This window comes from Heptranchias perlo, chromosome 4 (genome assembly GCF_035084215.1).
Source record: "Heptranchias perlo isolate sHepPer1 chromosome 4, sHepPer1.hap1, whole genome shotgun sequence".
NCBI classification, from domain to species: Eukaryota; Metazoa; Chordata; class Chondrichthyes; order Hexanchiformes; family Hexanchidae; genus Heptranchias; species Heptranchias perlo.
In genome coordinates, this window is record NC_090328.1 from 28,001,670 (window position 1) to 28,019,853 (window position 18,184).

General features: G+C 41.5%; 1 protein-coding gene across 10 annotated transcripts in view; it reads left to right on the top strand.

Annotated features, from left to right (window-relative positions):
- Positions 1-17,317, top strand: part of lhfpl2b (LHFPL tetraspan subfamily member 2b) — a 177,395-nt gene extending 160,078 nt beyond the window's left edge. For all 10 annotated transcript variants that reach the window (XM_067982663.1, XM_067982669.1, XM_067982670.1 and 7 more), the window contains one exon: positions 13,716-17,317. In XM_067982663.1, coding sequence (XP_067838764.1) covers positions 13,716-13,972 — 257 coding nt within the window. In that variant the 3' untranslated portion in view covers positions 13,973-17,317. The remainder of the gene's footprint in view (positions 1-13,715) is intronic.
- Positions 17,318-18,184: the final 867 nt, after the last annotated feature.

The window sequence follows — 18,184 nt, forward strand, 5'->3', positions numbered from 1 at the left end:
AGACAAATATAGAGATAGTCACAGCAATAAGAAAAGTAAGTTAGAAACTGACCAAATCCCTCAGCAACAGTTGCCATTACTGCCAGGGCAAAAACATCCCTCTTCAAAAAAAAGTGTTTTCTTAATACAAAAGTGCAGCAATCCTTTACGAAAAAGATGCAAAGTGAAACATTGCTTATTGCCTTTAAAGCAGGTCATCCAGTGTAAGAGTGGGTTTTAAAATTGTGGGCAGCTCAGTGTAGCGTAAAGTCAATGAAATTTATGTGGACAAAGAGCTAGAATTTTTTTGCTCACCACCTTATTCTAGCATCTCACTTCCAGGCTACCAAGTTCCTGTATATCTGGACACTAGATGGGGGGGAAAAAAAAGAGTAAACCAGTAAAGGAAAATATATCCAAGAGACATTGAGCTCAATTTTAGCCACCAAGATAGGGCGGGTTGGGGCGGCAGTAGCAGACAAAATCGATATTTTTGGGAGTGGGCAGACATCCAGGCTAGAACCCGCCCATTTTTGCATTAGACTCAGGCAATTCTGTGTGCGTGCGCACAGCAGTCACCAGGAAGTCCCATTCCCACTTAAATCCGACGGGCTAATACTTAAAGGGGCAATGTACCTCATTGAGGTACTTAAGGTACTTTATATTTTGTGTATTGGACACTTAAAATAATTTTAACCTTACCTGGGCGGCTTTCCCATCGCTTCCGATTCGCCTGGTGAAAGCAGGTGGGAAGGGCCGGATCAATGAAAGATACACTAAATAAATTAAATAAAATTACATTTTCCATTGTAAAAAAAAGTTAACAAACATACCTTAAAACCGATGCTGCCTTGAACCCCCCCTACCGATCTCTGATGTTGCCTGGACTCTCCCCCACCCTCCCATCCCGCCAACCAACCTGGATCTCCGATGTCACCTGGATCCCCTCCCCCGCTCCGATCTCTGATGTCTCCCTCCCCCCGATCTCCAACGTCTCCCCCCCTCCAATTTCCGTGTCTCCCCCCACCCCCTCCTCCGATGTCTTCCTCCCCTCCCATCTCTCTCCCAATGGCTGATGAGGTCTCTCTCTCCCCGCCCCCCCCCCCCCCCCCAAGATGTGTAGTTCCTCTCTGCCGGGCGCGAAACCCGAAAGAGGCATTGATTGGCCTCATTCCGCGACCCGCCTACTGGGATTCGCACCCGAAAATCCCCATCCACCACCACTCTCCTCCTGCCAGCATGATAAAATCATGCCCATTGAGACATTCAGAAGAGAAGATAAGGGAAAGGGTTGACAGAAAGAATCAGATAAATAGAGTGATAGACACAACAATAAGAAAAGTGAGTTAGAGGCCTACAGAGAGAGAGATAGAGAAACACAAAAACAAAGAGAGAGATGCACAGAAGGAATTTAGAACAAGAGACAATGGCTGAAAGAGAGAAACATTTTTTTTCAGTAATCAACACCATGGGAGAACCTCTTGTATATTATTTTTAAAATTTAGGAATTTAAAAGTAAATGTTATGCTCTACAAGTGCTGCTGTGTTTTGTGGAATAGCATTCATTGACTAAATCTGTACTGCACACACGAATTCTTGGCCAACCGCATGTGGTTCCTTCCTCCTGTGACCATGGAAACAAGTGCCTAGTAGAAGAATTACTGTTAAAATTATTTACAAGAATTCCAAAAGTGTTGTGGGCTTTCCAACCCTTGCATGGCACAAAACACATTTGTGGTGGATCACTGCTATTTATAGTTAATAGACCTGAACATTTACTCCACGTGTAAATTTGTCCTGTATATTTCATGTTCAACCCTGTTGAGAGATATTTGTCTTATGCACCTTAAACAGGCAAATCCGTATACGGTTGATTTTTATGTATGTTTCTATAGCTGAACTGTGGAACCTTTCTTCATTCATGTCTGTCCAGGATAGCATTGGTGGGAATGACTACCAAACTGACCTTGTTAAATCAAAGTCTCATCTCCACAGTGAGGACCTCGTCTAATACGCAGTGTGGCACACCATCATGCCAAGTGAAACCGATTTAGAACAGATCTAGCAGCCCATCAGACACTGTGGGACATCAGCAGCAGAATTGTATACCACCACAATTTGTAACCTCATGTCCCGGTACATCCCTCACTTCTCAATCACCATCAAACCAGGAGACTAATCCTGGTTCAATGTGGAGTGTAAAAGGGCATGCCAGGAAAATGCCAGGCAACCCCGAAAGTCACCATCATTATAGATACAAGTGTCCAGCCAGTTCAGTTCCCTTCATGTTATATTAAGAAGTGACTGTGTAAACTGGACACAGCAAAGGCTATGGGCCCTGACAACATCCCAGTTGTAGTACTGAAGACCTGTGTATCAGAGCTAGCTGCTCCCCTAGCTAAGCTGTGACACTGGCATCTACCCAACAATGTAAAAGTTTACCCCATTATGTCCTAACCACAAAAAAACAAGATAAATCTAATCCAGCTGTTCACTGCTCTATTATTCTCCTCGCAACCATCAGTGATGTGGAAGGAGTGATGAATTGTTCTGTCAAGCGACACCTACTCACCAATAACCTGTAGGGCGTTGGGGAGAGTTATAGAACAAAGAGATCTAGGAGTACAGGTTCATAGCTCCTTGAAAGTGGAGTCATAGGTGGATAGGGTGGTGAAGAAGGCATTCAGCATGCTTGATTTCATTGGTCAGAACATTGAATACAGGAGTTGGGATGTCTTGTTGAAGTTGTACAAGACATTAGTAAGGCCACACTTGGAATACTGTGTACAGTTCTGGTCACCCTATTATAGAAAGGATATTATTAAACTAGAAAGAGTGCAGAAAAGATTTACTAGGATGCTACCGGGACTTGATGGTTTGACTTATAGGGAGAGGTTGCATAGACTGAGACTTTTTTCCCTGGAGAGTAGGAGGTTTAGGGGTGATCTTATAGAAGTCTATAAAATAATGAGGGGCATAGATAAGGTAGGTAGTCAAAATCTTTTCCCAAAGGTAGGGGAGTCTATAACGAGGGGGCATAGATTTAAGGTGAGAAGGGAGAGATACAAAAGGGTCCAGAGGGGCAATTTTTTCACTCAAAGGGTGGTGAGTGTCTGGAACGAGCTGCCAGAGGCAGTAGTAGAGGCGGGTACAATTTTGTCTTTTAAAAAGCATTTGGACAGTTACATGGGTAAGATGGGTATAGAGGGATATGGGCCAAGTGCAGGCAATTGGGACTAGCTTAGTGGTATAAACTGGGCGACATGGACATGTTGGGCCGAAGGGCCTGTTTCCATGTTGTAAACTTCTATGATTCTATGATTCTATGCTGATGCTCAGTTTGGGTTTTGCTAGAACCACTTGATTTATCACAGCCTTGATCAAGACATGGAGGCAAGAGCTGAGTGTCAGAGAAGAGGCAAAGTTCTTTGACAGCAAGACAGCATTTCACTGAGTATGAAACCAAGTGGCTCTAGAAAAACTGAAGTCAGTGGGGGTCAAAAGGAAAATGCTCCAGTAGCTGGAGTCATACCTAATACAAAGGAAGGTGTTTGTGTTTATTAAGAGGCCGATTATCATAGTCCCAGGACATCACTGGAAGAGTTCCTCAGGGAAACATCCACAGCCAACCACCTTTAGCTGCTTCATCAATGACCTTCCCTCTGTCATAAGATCAAGAGTGGGGCTGTTCACTGATGATTTCAGTGTTTACCTCCATTCGCAACTTTCTCCAAAAAGTAAGCAGCCCGTGCCAGCCTTCAGCAGAACCTGGATAACATCCAGACTTGGACTGACAAGTGACAGGTAACATTCATGTCACATGTGTGGCCAGAAAATTACCATTTTGAGCAAGAGAGCCATCTCCCCCTGATCTTCAAAAGCACCATCATCATCAACATCTTGGGGAGTCACCATTGACCAGAAGCTTAACTGGATCAGCTATATCCACACCATGGCTACGTGCAGGGCAGAAGCTGGGTACTCTGTGATGATAGGCTCACCTCCTGACTCCTCAAAGCCTTTTCATCATCTACAAGTTGAAGTCAGAAGCGTGATAAATACTCACCACTCACCTGGATGAGTGCAGCTGCAACAACACTCGACGCTCAACACCATCCAGGACAGAGTAGTTTGCTTAATTGCTGCTCCTGCCATTGAACTCAGTGTCCACTTCCTCCATTGCCTGCTGCACCCACCACCTTAAACATCCACTCCCTCCACCACCAATTGTGGCTGCAGTATGTACAATCAACAGAATGCACCACAGCATCTCACCAAGGTTACTTTGATGGCATCACCCAACCCTGTGGCCTCAACCAAGAAGGAAAAGAGCAGAAATTTCATGGGAGCATCATCACCTCCAAGTTTCACTCCAAATCACACATATCCTAACTTGGACATTTACTGACGTTCCTTCTTCATTGCTGCGTCAATAAGCTGGAATTCCCAACTTAACACCATTGTAGGAGCACCATCACCACAAGGTGCAGAAAATAATCAATAAGGCTAATGGAATGCTGGCCTTTATATCTAAAGGACTAGAGTACAAGGGGGCAGAAGTTATGCTGCAGCTATACAAAACCCTGGTTAGACTGCACCTGGAGTATTATGAGCAGTTCTGGGCACTGCACCTTCGGAAGGACATATTGGCCTTGGATGGAGTGCAGCGTAGGTTTACTAGAATGATACCTGGACTTCAAGGGTTAAGTTACGAGGTGGGATTACACAAATTGGGGTTGTATTCTCTAGAGTTTAGAAGGTTAAGGGGTGATCTGATCGAAGTTTATAAGATATTAAGGGGAACAGATAGGGTGGATAGAGAGAAATTATTTCCGCTGGTTGGGGATTCTAGGAGTAGGAGGCACAGTCTAAAAATTAGAGCCAGACCTTTCAGGAGCGAGATTAGAAAACATTTCTACACACAAAGGGTGGTAGAAGTTTGGAACTCCCTTCCTAACAGCACTGTGGGAGAACCGTCACCACACGGACTGCAGCGGTTCAAGAAGGCGGCTCACCACCACCTTCTCAAGGGCAATTAGGGATGGGCAATAAATGCCGGCCTTGCCAGCGACGCCCACATCCCGTGAACGAATTAAAAGAAAAAAAAAACGGCAATTGATACTAGCTCAATTGCTAAATTTAAATTTGAGATAGATAGCTTTTTGGCAACCAAAGGTATTAAGGGATATGGGCCAAAGGCAGGTATATGGAGTTAGATCACAGATCAGCCATGATCTTATCAAATGGCACGAGGGGCTGAATGGCCTACTCCTGTTCCTATGACTGCAGCAGTTCAAGAAGAAGGAACACCACTATCTTCTCAGTGTGACTAGGAATGGGCAATAAATATGGCCTTGTCAGCATCACCCACATACTAAGAACAAATCTTTTAAAAATTACCTTGTTCGACATTCACTACAGTATCGCAAAAATGGTCCGTAAAAGGTTTAGCACTTTCACCGAGTATTTTTCTCCTTTGCTCCTTGAAGGCAGTGACTCATGGTGGGGCATAGTTCTATAGGCAGCGGCAGTGCTTCAGGACCTTGCCCAGTGTGAGTCTCGATAGTGAGTGTTGGCAGTTATCCACAAGTGCACGTTCCAGCAGGAGTCACCGGCTGGTGATCAGAAAACCTGACTTAGCCCAGGGTAACTAATGTGCCGCTAATTAGCTAATTCAGCACAGATCAGTGTTTGAACCTGGGACTTTCTTTGTCTATGTGGTGCAGTATGATAGATTAAAAACAAAATCCAAGTAACAGGTTTGTTTTCTATGAGCAATTTGCACTGCGCATACCTGAAATTCCGATATACATCCAGGTAATCAAGGTTAGGAACGATGTGGAGATGCCGGTGATGGACTGGGGTTGACAATTGTAAACAATTTTACAACACCAAGTTATAGTCCAGCAATTTTATTTTAAATTCACAAGCTTTCGGAGGCTACCTCCTTCCTCAGGTAAACGATTTTCCACATCGTTCACCTGAGGAAGGAGGTAGCCTCCGAAAGCTTGTGAATTTAAAATAAAATTGCTGGACTATAACTTGGTGTTGTAAAATTGTTTACAAAGGTTAGGAACATTAGGAACAGGAGTAAACCATTCAGCTCCTCTAGCCTGCTCCGCCATTCAGTTAGATCATGGCTGATCTGTACCTCAACTCCATTTACCCGCCTTTGCTCCATATTCCTTGATACCCTTACCTAACAAAAATCTACCGATTTCAGTCTTGAAAGCTCCAATTGTCCCAGCATCCACAGCCTTTTGGGGAGAGAGTTCCAAATTTCTACTACCCTGTGTGTTAAAAAGTGCTTCCTCATTTCGCTCCTGAATGGCCTGGCTCTAATTTTAAGATTATGTCCCCTTGTTCTGGATTCCTCCAGTAGAGGCAGTCGTTTCTTCATATCTACCCTATCAAATCCTTTTAACATTTTAAACACTAAAATGTGTGCCAAGTGCACAAGGTCAAAAAATTACCCCTTTACTTTTGAAGCATAATCATTGTTGTTATGTAGCAAATACAGCAGACAAGTTGTAAACAGCAAGATCTAACAAATAGAAAATTATATAAAATGACCAGCTAAACTTTTTTTACAGTGGTTTTAATTGAGAAATAAATGTTGGCCAGAACATCGGGAGAATTCACTGCTCTCAAAACAGCAGCTTCTCAATGGGAGTTTTCTTAATGAGTGAAAATGTTCTTTCCAGAGTATTTTTGACCTGCCAGCACTTACCTGAGTTTTTGATTAACACTAAACACACTTGGATTGACACGAAGTGCTCAGTATTATGATTTAGATTGTAGCTAAACATTCTTTCATAACATTATTTGTTATGAATCTGTAAAAACTGCTCCTTTAGGGTACCTGTGTTCATGTGGAAAGGCATTTTTCTAGCAGGGCATGGTGTAAGCAGGGATGCATTATTCTTAAGGGCATGTAGCTCGCTGAGGTGAAGAGTCAGTGAGAGAGTTCAGAGTGCTAGTGAGTTGATGTTTAATGACTCATGCCTGGTTAAGTGTTTTCGTTTCAGACCATGTCAGACTAGAGCAGCAACAGGTATTTTCCCACTTAGAAATTGGTGATTGCAGCTGACTCTGATAACTGTAATCGATATTTAGTCATATTAGTTTTATAACCTTTCTGCCTTAAATGTTCAACTAACGAAGGGCTGAATTCTATTTCATTGTGTAGCATCATTTTTCTGTGTGTTACTGTAGCCATTTTCACCACTTTAGTTTCTCCTCTTTTGGTCTTCCAAGGCTTAAAGTTCTGGCAGCTGAGAGGGCAAGTCTTAGGCCTCTGCAATGCTACCCATAAGTTGGCCACTGGGAGGTGAGCAAGAGTAGATGACACCACTACCAAAGGGAAATAGCCTACTCTTCGTTTAATGTTGCACCACAACAGCAACTCTGAGATTTATAAGGGGAGATCAAACCTTATCACGTTGCAGCTGTGAGCCACACATTAGTACTGCAACACGCTGTACCACCCTGTCACTGCCACCAAGTCAGTTTTATTGAAGTTAATGTAGCATTCCTGCTCTCAGATCTCAAAAAAAGTAAAACTTTTTTTTGCACACAAACTTGTTAAAATTGGAGACTCCTTGATAATTCTGTCATACTCAGCCACAGTGACTAGATGGTCTAGGTCTAATCCCTAGTCTGCGCTGAGTTAGCTAATAGCACCTGGGGCACTGGATGGGACCACTACAACCTGCCCTGTATCGCTGGACTTGGAATGGGGATAATAAGCCAGGGTTCCTGCTCCTGATTACTGTCCGGTGACCCTTTCTAGAACGTACAAGTATGTGTAAATAGGGCAAGAACAGAATTAGACTCAGCCAAGGTGTGTCTTCCATTCCCTAGTCGTGCATGGACTGTTGACACTCACTGTCAGGGATCACATATAAATAATGACTATTTGGATGAGTATTACAGAGCTGCTGGTATTCCAGGTTTAGTCACTGCCTTTAGAAAATTGAAAAGGAATTCTACCAGTGGTGGAGGGGGGGGGGGGGGGGGGGGAGTTGTATTGTATCCCAACATGCTGCACCATGGAGTGCTGGCATAGGTTCATGCCCAATTCTCTACAAAACAAATTCTCAGTCTTGGCTGGATTATCAAGGAGATGAGGTCACATTTTTTCAGCCATGGTGGGTTTGAACCCCAAGATGCTTCTTGTTCCTACTTGTTAGGCAGAGCTTATGAATAGTTTGTTCAGTACATAATCATGCCATTCCCCCCAGCAAATGGCCTGACAGAACCAGAGGAGACCGTTCTTGATGAGTAGAAAAACTGACATTCACTATCTGGTGAGGTGACAATCTTGCCTCCTGTCAGTGAATCAGGAAATAGAATTAACACTGTTACACTGAGAGGGGAACAGTATATCCAGGGATAAAAAGGCTGAGGAACCTCTGCTGTACAGTTTGAAAAGCTCCCACTGATTTGGGCTTGAGGTAATTTTAAAGGAGCATGAAAGTTCTCGATGACCTACAATCAGTGTATTCATATGCTTAGGATACGTCAGCTTTTCTTCAATGCTTACATTATGACATCTGACGCAGACCAGTTGGCTGAAGGAAATAGTGATAAAGTACACCTGCACGTACTCAAATATAATTAAGTCTGTAGCTCATTTTTCCATTCACATGCAGTAATCAACACGTTATTCGACATCAGTGAGCTATAGTAATACTGCACTCCAAGAAGGAAACATGAAATATCTGTAAGGGTGCCTTTTCCACAGGTACAAAGCTACCTCCTATCACTACCAGTCTTGGCTGGGTCGTCAGGGAGATAGCGAGCAGGGGTAGGTTCTTCCATAGGAGAAGAGTTGGGCGGTGGATGAAAATCAACACACTATCCCTGACAGGTTGTCATTGCAGTAACAATGTGAAAACCTGTCACTCAGTGTCCGTTAATGAACTTTATTATATTTTGCTTTGTTGAAAATGTAAGAAATTATTTGACACAAATCTATAGTCTTTTTGTTACCTTGCACATTGCACTATTACCATATCCTATGTAGTCAGTTCTATATCCACATTTTTAAGACACAAAACCATTTCTTCCAGTTCAGAATCCAGCAGAGTTCCCATTGTTCACTATTGCTTTAATCTTCAAGTAGTGTGTGAATCAAACTAATGAACTCCCCTTAAAACAGGAAATAATTGCAGGGCTATGGGGAAAGAGCAGTGGGGTGGGACTATTTGGTTAACTCTTTCAAAGAGCTGCACAGGTACGATGAGCCGAATAGTCTCCTCCTGTGCTGTATGATTCTATAATTCTATGAACCCTATATGTTAACCTTTCCACCACACCTGTGTCAGTGACTGAAAACTCTTTTGCCCTTCAGCCAACATCTCTGACAGCGAAATGAAGACAGTGCACAGGCTTGGAAACTGAAAATTATACTTGCTGCATATTTAAACATAACAGGAACATAATTAAAGCAGAATAAATGAAAACATAATTATTGCTCTTTGTGACTGATAAATTACTGAATGTGGAAAATATTCGTGCAGACCGTTTTGCTTTTAGTGAAAGTGAATAATTGACAGAACAGCACTGTTCTTTGTGGTGAATGTAATACATGAGGTTGTGTTTTCTGTTAAAGTGTGTTTATCATTTGTTTATATTGTTGTTAGATCATAGTCCTTATTAAGATAACCACATCATAGTTACAGTAATTATGTGCAATAAAAGCTGGGGCCCAATCCAAATTGCCAACAAAGTACTGAGTTTTTAAAAATTAATTTTCGAGATGTGGGCTTCATTGGTAAGGCCGGTATTTATTGTCCATCCTTAATATAATTGAGTGGCTTGCTAGGCCGCTTCAGAGGGCAGTAAAGAATCAACCACATTGCTGTGGGACTGGAGTCACGTATAGGCTAGACTGGGCAAGGACAGCAGGTTTCCTTTCCTAAAAGACATTAGTAAACCAGTTGGGTTTTTGTGACAATCTGACAGCTTTGTGGTCACTTTTACTGATACCAGTTTTTTATTTCCAGATTTTTGAACCAGAATTCAAATTCTGCTGTGGTGGGATTTGAACTCACATTCTATGGATTATTAGTCAAGGCCCCTGGTTACTAGTCCAGTAATATAACCATTTACACTCATGAGTTTCAGCGGTAGCCCACCAAACAAACTCAGTCAGTACCTTTGATGCTGCCCCATGATGCCATTTGGTCATTTTCTTAATTACACAACCATGGGCTGCAAATCCAAACTTTCCTAATGAACCTGGTGTGCTTGATCCATAGGATGCCTTTACTGTAGGTGAACTTGATTTCAGGTTTTGTGGGCATTGTTATTAATGAAGGTAGCTTTCACAAAAGACTGCGATCACATTCTCCTCTTGATTATTGTCTTTCTCTTGGTGCAAAACCGTTCTTCACACTCGCAGCATGTTGGGGTATGTTGGACTAATGTCAATGCTCAATGATGTGGAATACCCAGTAAAATAGAGACTGTTGCAATGATTTATAATATATAATGGAATTTACCCTGTTACAGCAACATTGGGATTTTCTGGGATGGGTGGGCAGGAGTTCCTAACGTCAATGCACTTTGACGTTGATGTCACGGATTAGGACAGGACTGGCAGAATGTTGCCACCCACTAGAATTACCGCCAGTCTCGCCTTCACTGCTCCCAACATACTGTATGCTTGCAATAAGTGAGCATACCATATGTTGAAGGAGGCTGAATTAGGATCCAGAAAGCAATTGGTAACTGTAAAGGAAAGTGACCGTTATGGAACAGGGCCAATTTGTGCTTCTCTCTGCTTTGTTCTGCTGGACCTGCCCTCACTGCTCCAGTTGCTTGCTAATGCCACAATTTTCGGCATCCCCCTCCTAGTGGGTGTCCCAGCTACACCAATACTGATGTGTGTGCCCACCCCCATCAACATACTGTAAGTAGATTGACTTACTCTGGGAATTCCAACAGGGTGTCAGGTGCATAACTGAGTGATGTGGAGGAAGTTTCCCTCCACGATTGTGGATTTTCAGGCCCAGAATTTTTTTTTTTAAAAGTGTTTCAAATAGAGCAAGAGTCCAGTTTCCCCATTAAGCCTAACATCTTAAGGGGTGTCACAATGAGCATACTGCAGCTTTGCATTTCTACTTGTGGCCTAACGCCAAGTGCCCAGTCTCTCGGACCTAAAGAAGGTTGGATGGGGAGACTGGGTGATGCAACTGGTTAGATACTTTCTCTGAGACCTGGATTCACCTGGAATCTGGGTTCAAATGATAACATAAAAGTCTCCTTCATCTGCTGGTTGTATGGGTCCTACATGAAATGAGTTTGGACAATCGCAATGAAGTTCCTAATGGGCATAAGCCAACAGCATAAAACAGGCCTAAGTTCTCTACTAAATTCACAATCTCACTCAGAGAGGTGATTGGGTGTAGAAAATGTTTTTTAAAAATTGTCACATTGGTGCAGTAGGTAATGTGCTTCTGAAGTTTGGGCTCGGGGACATTGTTGAGGCAGAGTAGTACAAACTTTACAATCTATCTAACTATGCTACTAACCTGAGAGTGTTGGATGCTGACACTGGGGTGTTGGAAATGAAAAGCATTTCATTGACTCCCCAACATTAACTTCCTTCACCTTGGTGAGCATTAAACTCAGAAAAAAAGATTTTTTAAAAAAGCATGCCTGGCTTTGTAAATACAGCAATGGTGTAATACTAAAAAGATAAATAAGACTATGGGCCTTGTTTTGCAAATTGAATCAGTTTTACCCTGAGACAGCAATCTTTTCTTTGTGAGACATAGGCTTAACATATTGAGAATGAGAACAGTAGTGGCTGCAGCAGAAAATGAACTGCAGGCAGTGTTGATGAGCCAAGATTTTGATAGAGGAGTATGAGAGGCATGGTAGGACATGATATTTCCTAACGACTGGGACAAGCCAGATAGATCACAATGGTCTTTTCTGGTGCTGTACATTCCTGTGTTCTTAAGAAATAAGAACAGACACCAGAATCAGCATCCAGCCCATTCAGGGCAGGTGTAGCATAGTTAGATGGACAGTAACATCCCTGAGCCCCAATTTCAGAAGCACAGTTCCTACTGCACCAAGGCGACAACTGTTTATACATTTCTTACACCCGATCAACTCTGAGTGAGATTGCAAATTTAATAGAGAACTAAGGACAATTTTCTGCTGTTGGCCCATGAAATAAGAACAGATGTAAGAACAAAGAAAATCTAGAACTACAAAGAGCCACGCAGCCCACCAAGCCCCCTCTATCTAGAGTTCACTTGTGATTATTCTATCATGGACTTCCTGCCTGTATCACCTCTTGATCACTAATTTGAGGAACACTAATTTCCTTCCTTGACCTCCCCTGAGAAAAGTGAAGATAAACCTTTCTGCTGTGGCACACTTTCCTAATACTTGGTGAACACTAAACAATTTCACACTAACAACAGTCTTTGCATTTCAAAGTAATTCATTATGTGAAGCAATTTGAGACATGATCAGGTGCTGTATAAGGGCATCTTTTTTCCCAATTTATGTAGCTCCCTCTCTTAATATAAACAGTAAGTAATCACATTTCGAAGCAAAAGATCAGATTTTAAGCCTTATTTTTTCTTCAAACAAATCAGTAATAATGCATGCATTTTAATTTATTCCTTTTTAAGTGTACAGCAAAATAAAATGGACCTATTTAAAAGGGGAGGGAGACTGTTGGGGGCTGTACTTTCTTTCACAGTACCCCTGAGATGTATATGAGAAAAATAGTCAGGAATATATTTTCTGCTTTCAAAAGGAAATATTGTAGACCTGAGCCACCACTTCATGACTCCTTCTCTTCAGCCATCACTGTCTGCACCACTTTGTTGGAAGTTGCCAATTCCAACTAGCCCAAGATCCAATCTGGAGCTATCTTGCCCTAGAAAAAGACCATAAAATGGGTTTCCATAAGGGACTAAATATCAATTTTTTTTTAATGGTAGCAAACATACTTGACTTTTTTTTAATACAAACACTGGGGGACTACATTGTACACAGTACTCACTAGAGACGTTCCTTCCCCTTTAAACATGTTGTAAGGTGTGGTGAACTAAACCACAGTCAATTGGCATAGTTTCCTCTTTGGTCCTTTACCAGATTTTCATAGTCACAGCTTGCACTTCTGAAGTGTGACACATTAAAGCAAAACCTTGTACTACATTTTTTTAGTCAAGAATTTCAAATGTAAGTATCTAAATTACAGCATGTATTAAAATTATTTTTAATGTATGTCTACAAACTTATTTCCAGACAGCAGCCATAGAGATGAGGAAGGACACAGGTTGGACTTCTTGTAAGCTGAAGATACTGCAACTGGCCTTTGTGTCCTTGGGCTGGGGAGGAGGAACAGTTGACCAGGTTTCCTGCTTTTGATCTCTATCCAATGACCCTTTGTGGAAAGTGCAAGTGTGAACAATCGGGGTGCTTGGGATCGAGCTAAGCTTTGATGCTCCTAGTCAAAAAAGCCAGTTAGCATTCACCATCTAGTATTAAATGTGAAGAATGGTCATTTGGGCTAGGGCTGCCAGCTGTTGCAGCCTAGCATGAGGCAGTGCCTTCAGGAGAGCAAGACTAGTGAACAAACCTTGGATAAATATATCATGTAGCTAGATGTATAGGTTTTCCCCATACAAGTCAAAATGGTTGGATAACAATACTGTGTGGTCTTTTTCTATTTTAAATAATTCATTTGTTATTTCTTTCAGGCCTCTTCCTAATACTTGGCCTGATCCTGTATCCTGCTGGATGGGGTTCTCAGAAGGTGGTGGACTATTGTGGACCTGATGTTTCACCTTATCAGTTAGGCGCCTGTTCACTGGGCTGGGCCTTTTACACAGCAGTTGGTGGTACTGTCCTTACATTCCTCTGTGCAGTGCTATCTGCACAAGCAGAAATTGCAACATCCAGCGATAAAGTACAGGAAGAGATTGAAGAAGGGAAGAATCTCATCTGCTTGCTGTGAGAAAACACCTCAGGGCTCTGTTTTGATTTCATACCAGTCTTTCTCTTTTTTTTTGTTTTTGAAATGGGGCACCAGGAGTTTTGACCCCGTACTAATTTCCCACTGACTTTAAAATTCATATACATGCCTATATGTGGCAGTGATTTGGGACTGAATCCCATCCCAAGACTAACAAAACAGGTAGTGCCACACACCAACCTACAGCTATGATAGAGAAAATTCTGAATGTTGTTCCTTCATTCTGGACTGTGGGATTTCCTTTAAAAACTATCTGTGTCGACATTGCACAATCTGGGACATTTATAGAGTTGCCAAGAGACGAAGCCTTCTCGGAGTACAGACGCGGTAGAAGTTCTTTTATGTGCACACAAACAATGTTGGAATATTAAAAACCTTTTAAGTTTGTCAAGGGAAAACATTATCCACTGTAATGTTTGATTTACTGTGAGATGCAGCCTGCACCTTCTAATATTACAGCCAAGATCTTTTTGAAATGTGTGCAGCACATATCTCATTTCCAATTACACCGAAGCATTTCACTGAAACAAGGTCCCAGTTTACTCACCAAAAAGGACAGTGCAGTTCAGTTTTATTGAACGAGTGGTCTTGCTTCTTAATAAGGAAACCACACAAACAGTTTAAAGTATGTGAATTGTTCCATTGTTGTCACTCTACAGATGTTGAGTGTGCAAGATACAGCTGGATTGGTTTGAAAGTTTTTGTAAAATATTGTTGCGCGCACAGGAGCACGAATATATCAAATGAATGGTCCAAAATTATGAGGAGGATAAGGTATGATCCAGATACGAAAATCTATATTAGTGCAAAGGGATTTTTTGCAAACTGATTTATTTTATGACAACTTCATATTGAAACAATGGCATATGAACAGTAGGTCACGGGGGCTTCGTTACACAACACCTTTTTGTAATTGCTGTTGAGGCTATCATGACTGCTGCAAGTACAACTCAGTCATCTCAACAAATGTTCAAGGTCAGCTGTTATATGTCAGCATGAAGCTAACAATCAGTGAACTGTGGATCATTCCCATTTGAAGAAAGCCATATTGCTGTGTACACAACAGAGACCAGCAGTCAGTACTCATCACCAGTGCTAATCACTCAATGCTGGTTATTTCCAGTTCTGATGCCATTTGCCAAAGAATATGCCTAATACCACTATGTGCGACCAAGAACAACTGTACCTTTAATATTATTGGGTATTGCCAATCATCAGTCATTTTTGAGTAACGTTTACCATTTTACTAGCAATTTTCAATGCAAATGACCACTAGCAATACACAGTGCTGTTTTCTATCAAATTTAGCTTTATGGAAATGTTTCAAACTTAATCCAGTGCCAGTTAGGTGCAATACAGTAAGATGCAAGAGTTTCAGGAATCAGTGGATCTGATTTTAAAAATCACCTCTAAATCATTTGATGTAAAGTAACACCACAACCATTTCAGTAGAGCTAGAAATGGCATTCTTCAAAAATGCCAGAATAATTTATTTTGTGAAAGCGTACAAAGGACACATCTACCTGCTGCACATTGAACAACGATGAGCAGGGAGAAATGGATTTAGGAAACCAAAATAAAAGTTGTGCCATTCTAAAAACTGGTCAGGCTGGTTAGCTATGACATGCAAGCACTGATGGCAAAGGTGCATCACAAACCTGAAGGTGTCACTACCACAGAACTGGACTGATGTGGAAGAAAATAGGAGGGACAGTCCTCTCCCAAGATGCATAGTCTGCTTGTGAATAAGAAAAGTGAACGGGCTGCTGAAGCTGGCTTGCCAAACAATATCTGTGTTGATAAACCTGTGTTTGATTACTAGCTCTTTGTGATTATATAATGACATTTAAATGCGAAAGACCATCATTTCTGGCAGATGTTCATTATTCAATAACCCAATGTGTTTAATGTTACGTGCCATAGTCTTTTGTAAGATTTTAACCATTATTTAAAATTAATACACCATATGTGTGAGATATGTGCAATAATTAATAAAGAAATTGAAATTGTTTATCATGCATGTGTGCATGGGAGAAGGAGGAGAAGGGGATTTTGATTGGGGCTGATGATGAGTCTTATCCATTTTAGTTCCCTTTGCACCAGTATATAAAACTGAAGTGTCCCTTATCCAGCAACATGTTCACCATTTCTTAATAAATGCAGTATTACTAAACTAGTGATCTCTGTGTGCACTGGGTCATTTCGGAGTGGAACAATTAAATATCAGATTTGCAATTCCAGCCAATCCCCCACCCCACCGGCCCATTACCCTGGGCGTGCAGAAGTCATTGCTGGGTTGAGTAGAATTGCCAGAGTGCTGGCGGGTGGAGGGATGCAGTTGCGAGCTTTCCACTGCTAAATTCCTGACCTTAACTCCTGCACACTAACTGTCAGGTGGAAATCCAGGGTCTTCCTTTGGAGAGGTCAAGGAGGGAAGAGCGGATGCTTCTATTACGGTGTGTCGTATGACTTCTAGGGACCAACAAGGAGCAGCGTTGATAAGGGCCTGGGAACTTTTCAGACTCTCTGCCTTTTACTGCAGGCAACATACCCTCAGAAAATGGCGAAAGGAAAAATCATTACAGAAATTGATTGGCACAATATTATTTTATTTTGTACCAAATTTAATACGTCTATAAGTGGTATCAGATAAAGGATACAACATTAAACCACTAGTCATGATCAATCAAATTTTTTTTAAAATTACATTTCTGCTATTTCTTTATTAACCTCAATAGCAGAATTCAGATTCTGCTGCCTTGTTGGATGCTAAGGTACAAATTGGGTAATCCAGTGCAATGAATTTACAGAAAAAGGTTTTATTAAGCCCTCTTTCAAAGTTACTTGCACACTATTTACACTGTAATGATTGGACTCTACCATCATGATGAAATACTGTGATAGTCGATTGTTAAATGGCCAGTTGGAAGTTATGCTATGTAGTTAGGTCTCAGCTAACATAGATTATCTATGCTCTAATGTAGTTTCCCTGTTTGTTAATGGAGATTATTGAACCCAAAGCTAAATTTCATCATACATCACTATGAAAATTATAGGAATATTAAAATCAATTGTGACATCAATAACCACTATTACTAAACTGCTGAGGTGATTGCAAATAGTTAGCTGTAACCAAAGCTGTCATTTATAGAAACCTGGTGCAGTGGTTCAACTGAGCAACCCAGGGAACACTCCCAGCTGGCCATTTACTATATTGCTTATGTAAAGAGAGAATTTAGCAATACTGTATGGATTTCTTCCATTTTTCCAAAATGCTGAAATTTTGAGTGCAAATTGGATTATTAAAACTGTTTGTGTTTCATACTACACCATGGCTTTCTGTTTCATATCAGAAGTGCTAAAATGTAGCCCATTTTGTGTTTATAGATTCAATATTGTGCAACTGTTTACTCTGCAAATAGCATTCTGTAACTAGCCAGGGTGACAACCAAACATAAAAACAGAAAATGTTGGAAATACACAGGTCAGTCAGCAACTTGAAAGAGAAAAATAGTGTTCTGATGTTTCAGGTATGTATCCTTCATTAGAACTGAAAGCTACCAGGACAGCTGGAAGTGGGGGTGGCGGAACAACAAAGAAGGATATTGTGGAGAGACTGGTTCCTCCCAGAAGGTGGAGTGAGGAGGTCAAAATGTGTTCAGTGGTGGGATCAGGTTGTAGGTGATGGAAATGGCAGGTGACGATGGAAATGGAGGCAGGTGAGAACACCAGGGACCCTGTTATTTTTGAGAAAGGGTTAAGTGCAGAGGCTTGGGAAATGGGATGGACATAATCAAGGGTCCTGTTGATCACTGTGGAGCAGACACCACAGTTGAACAAAAAGGATGTTTCAGATGCTCTAGTGTGATAAGTGAACTCATCACAACAAATGTGACAAAGATAGAGGAACTGGAAGAAGGCAGGGTAGGAATAAACTTAATCGAGATGATTGTGGGGCTTGGGTGGGCTTGTAATAGATGTCTACAGAAACTCATTGTCAAGAAAGAAGGGAGATTTAAGAGGGTGGGGGAGGAAAGAGTGCAAGAAAAAGAGACAAAGAAATTCCAGGAAAAAGAGTCAGAGATGGACCACATGGAAGTGAGGAATGGGCAGGAATTTTAAGATACACATCTGACATAAATACTGTGGCTACAAGAGCAGGTCAGAGGCTGAGTATTCTGCAGCAAGTGACTC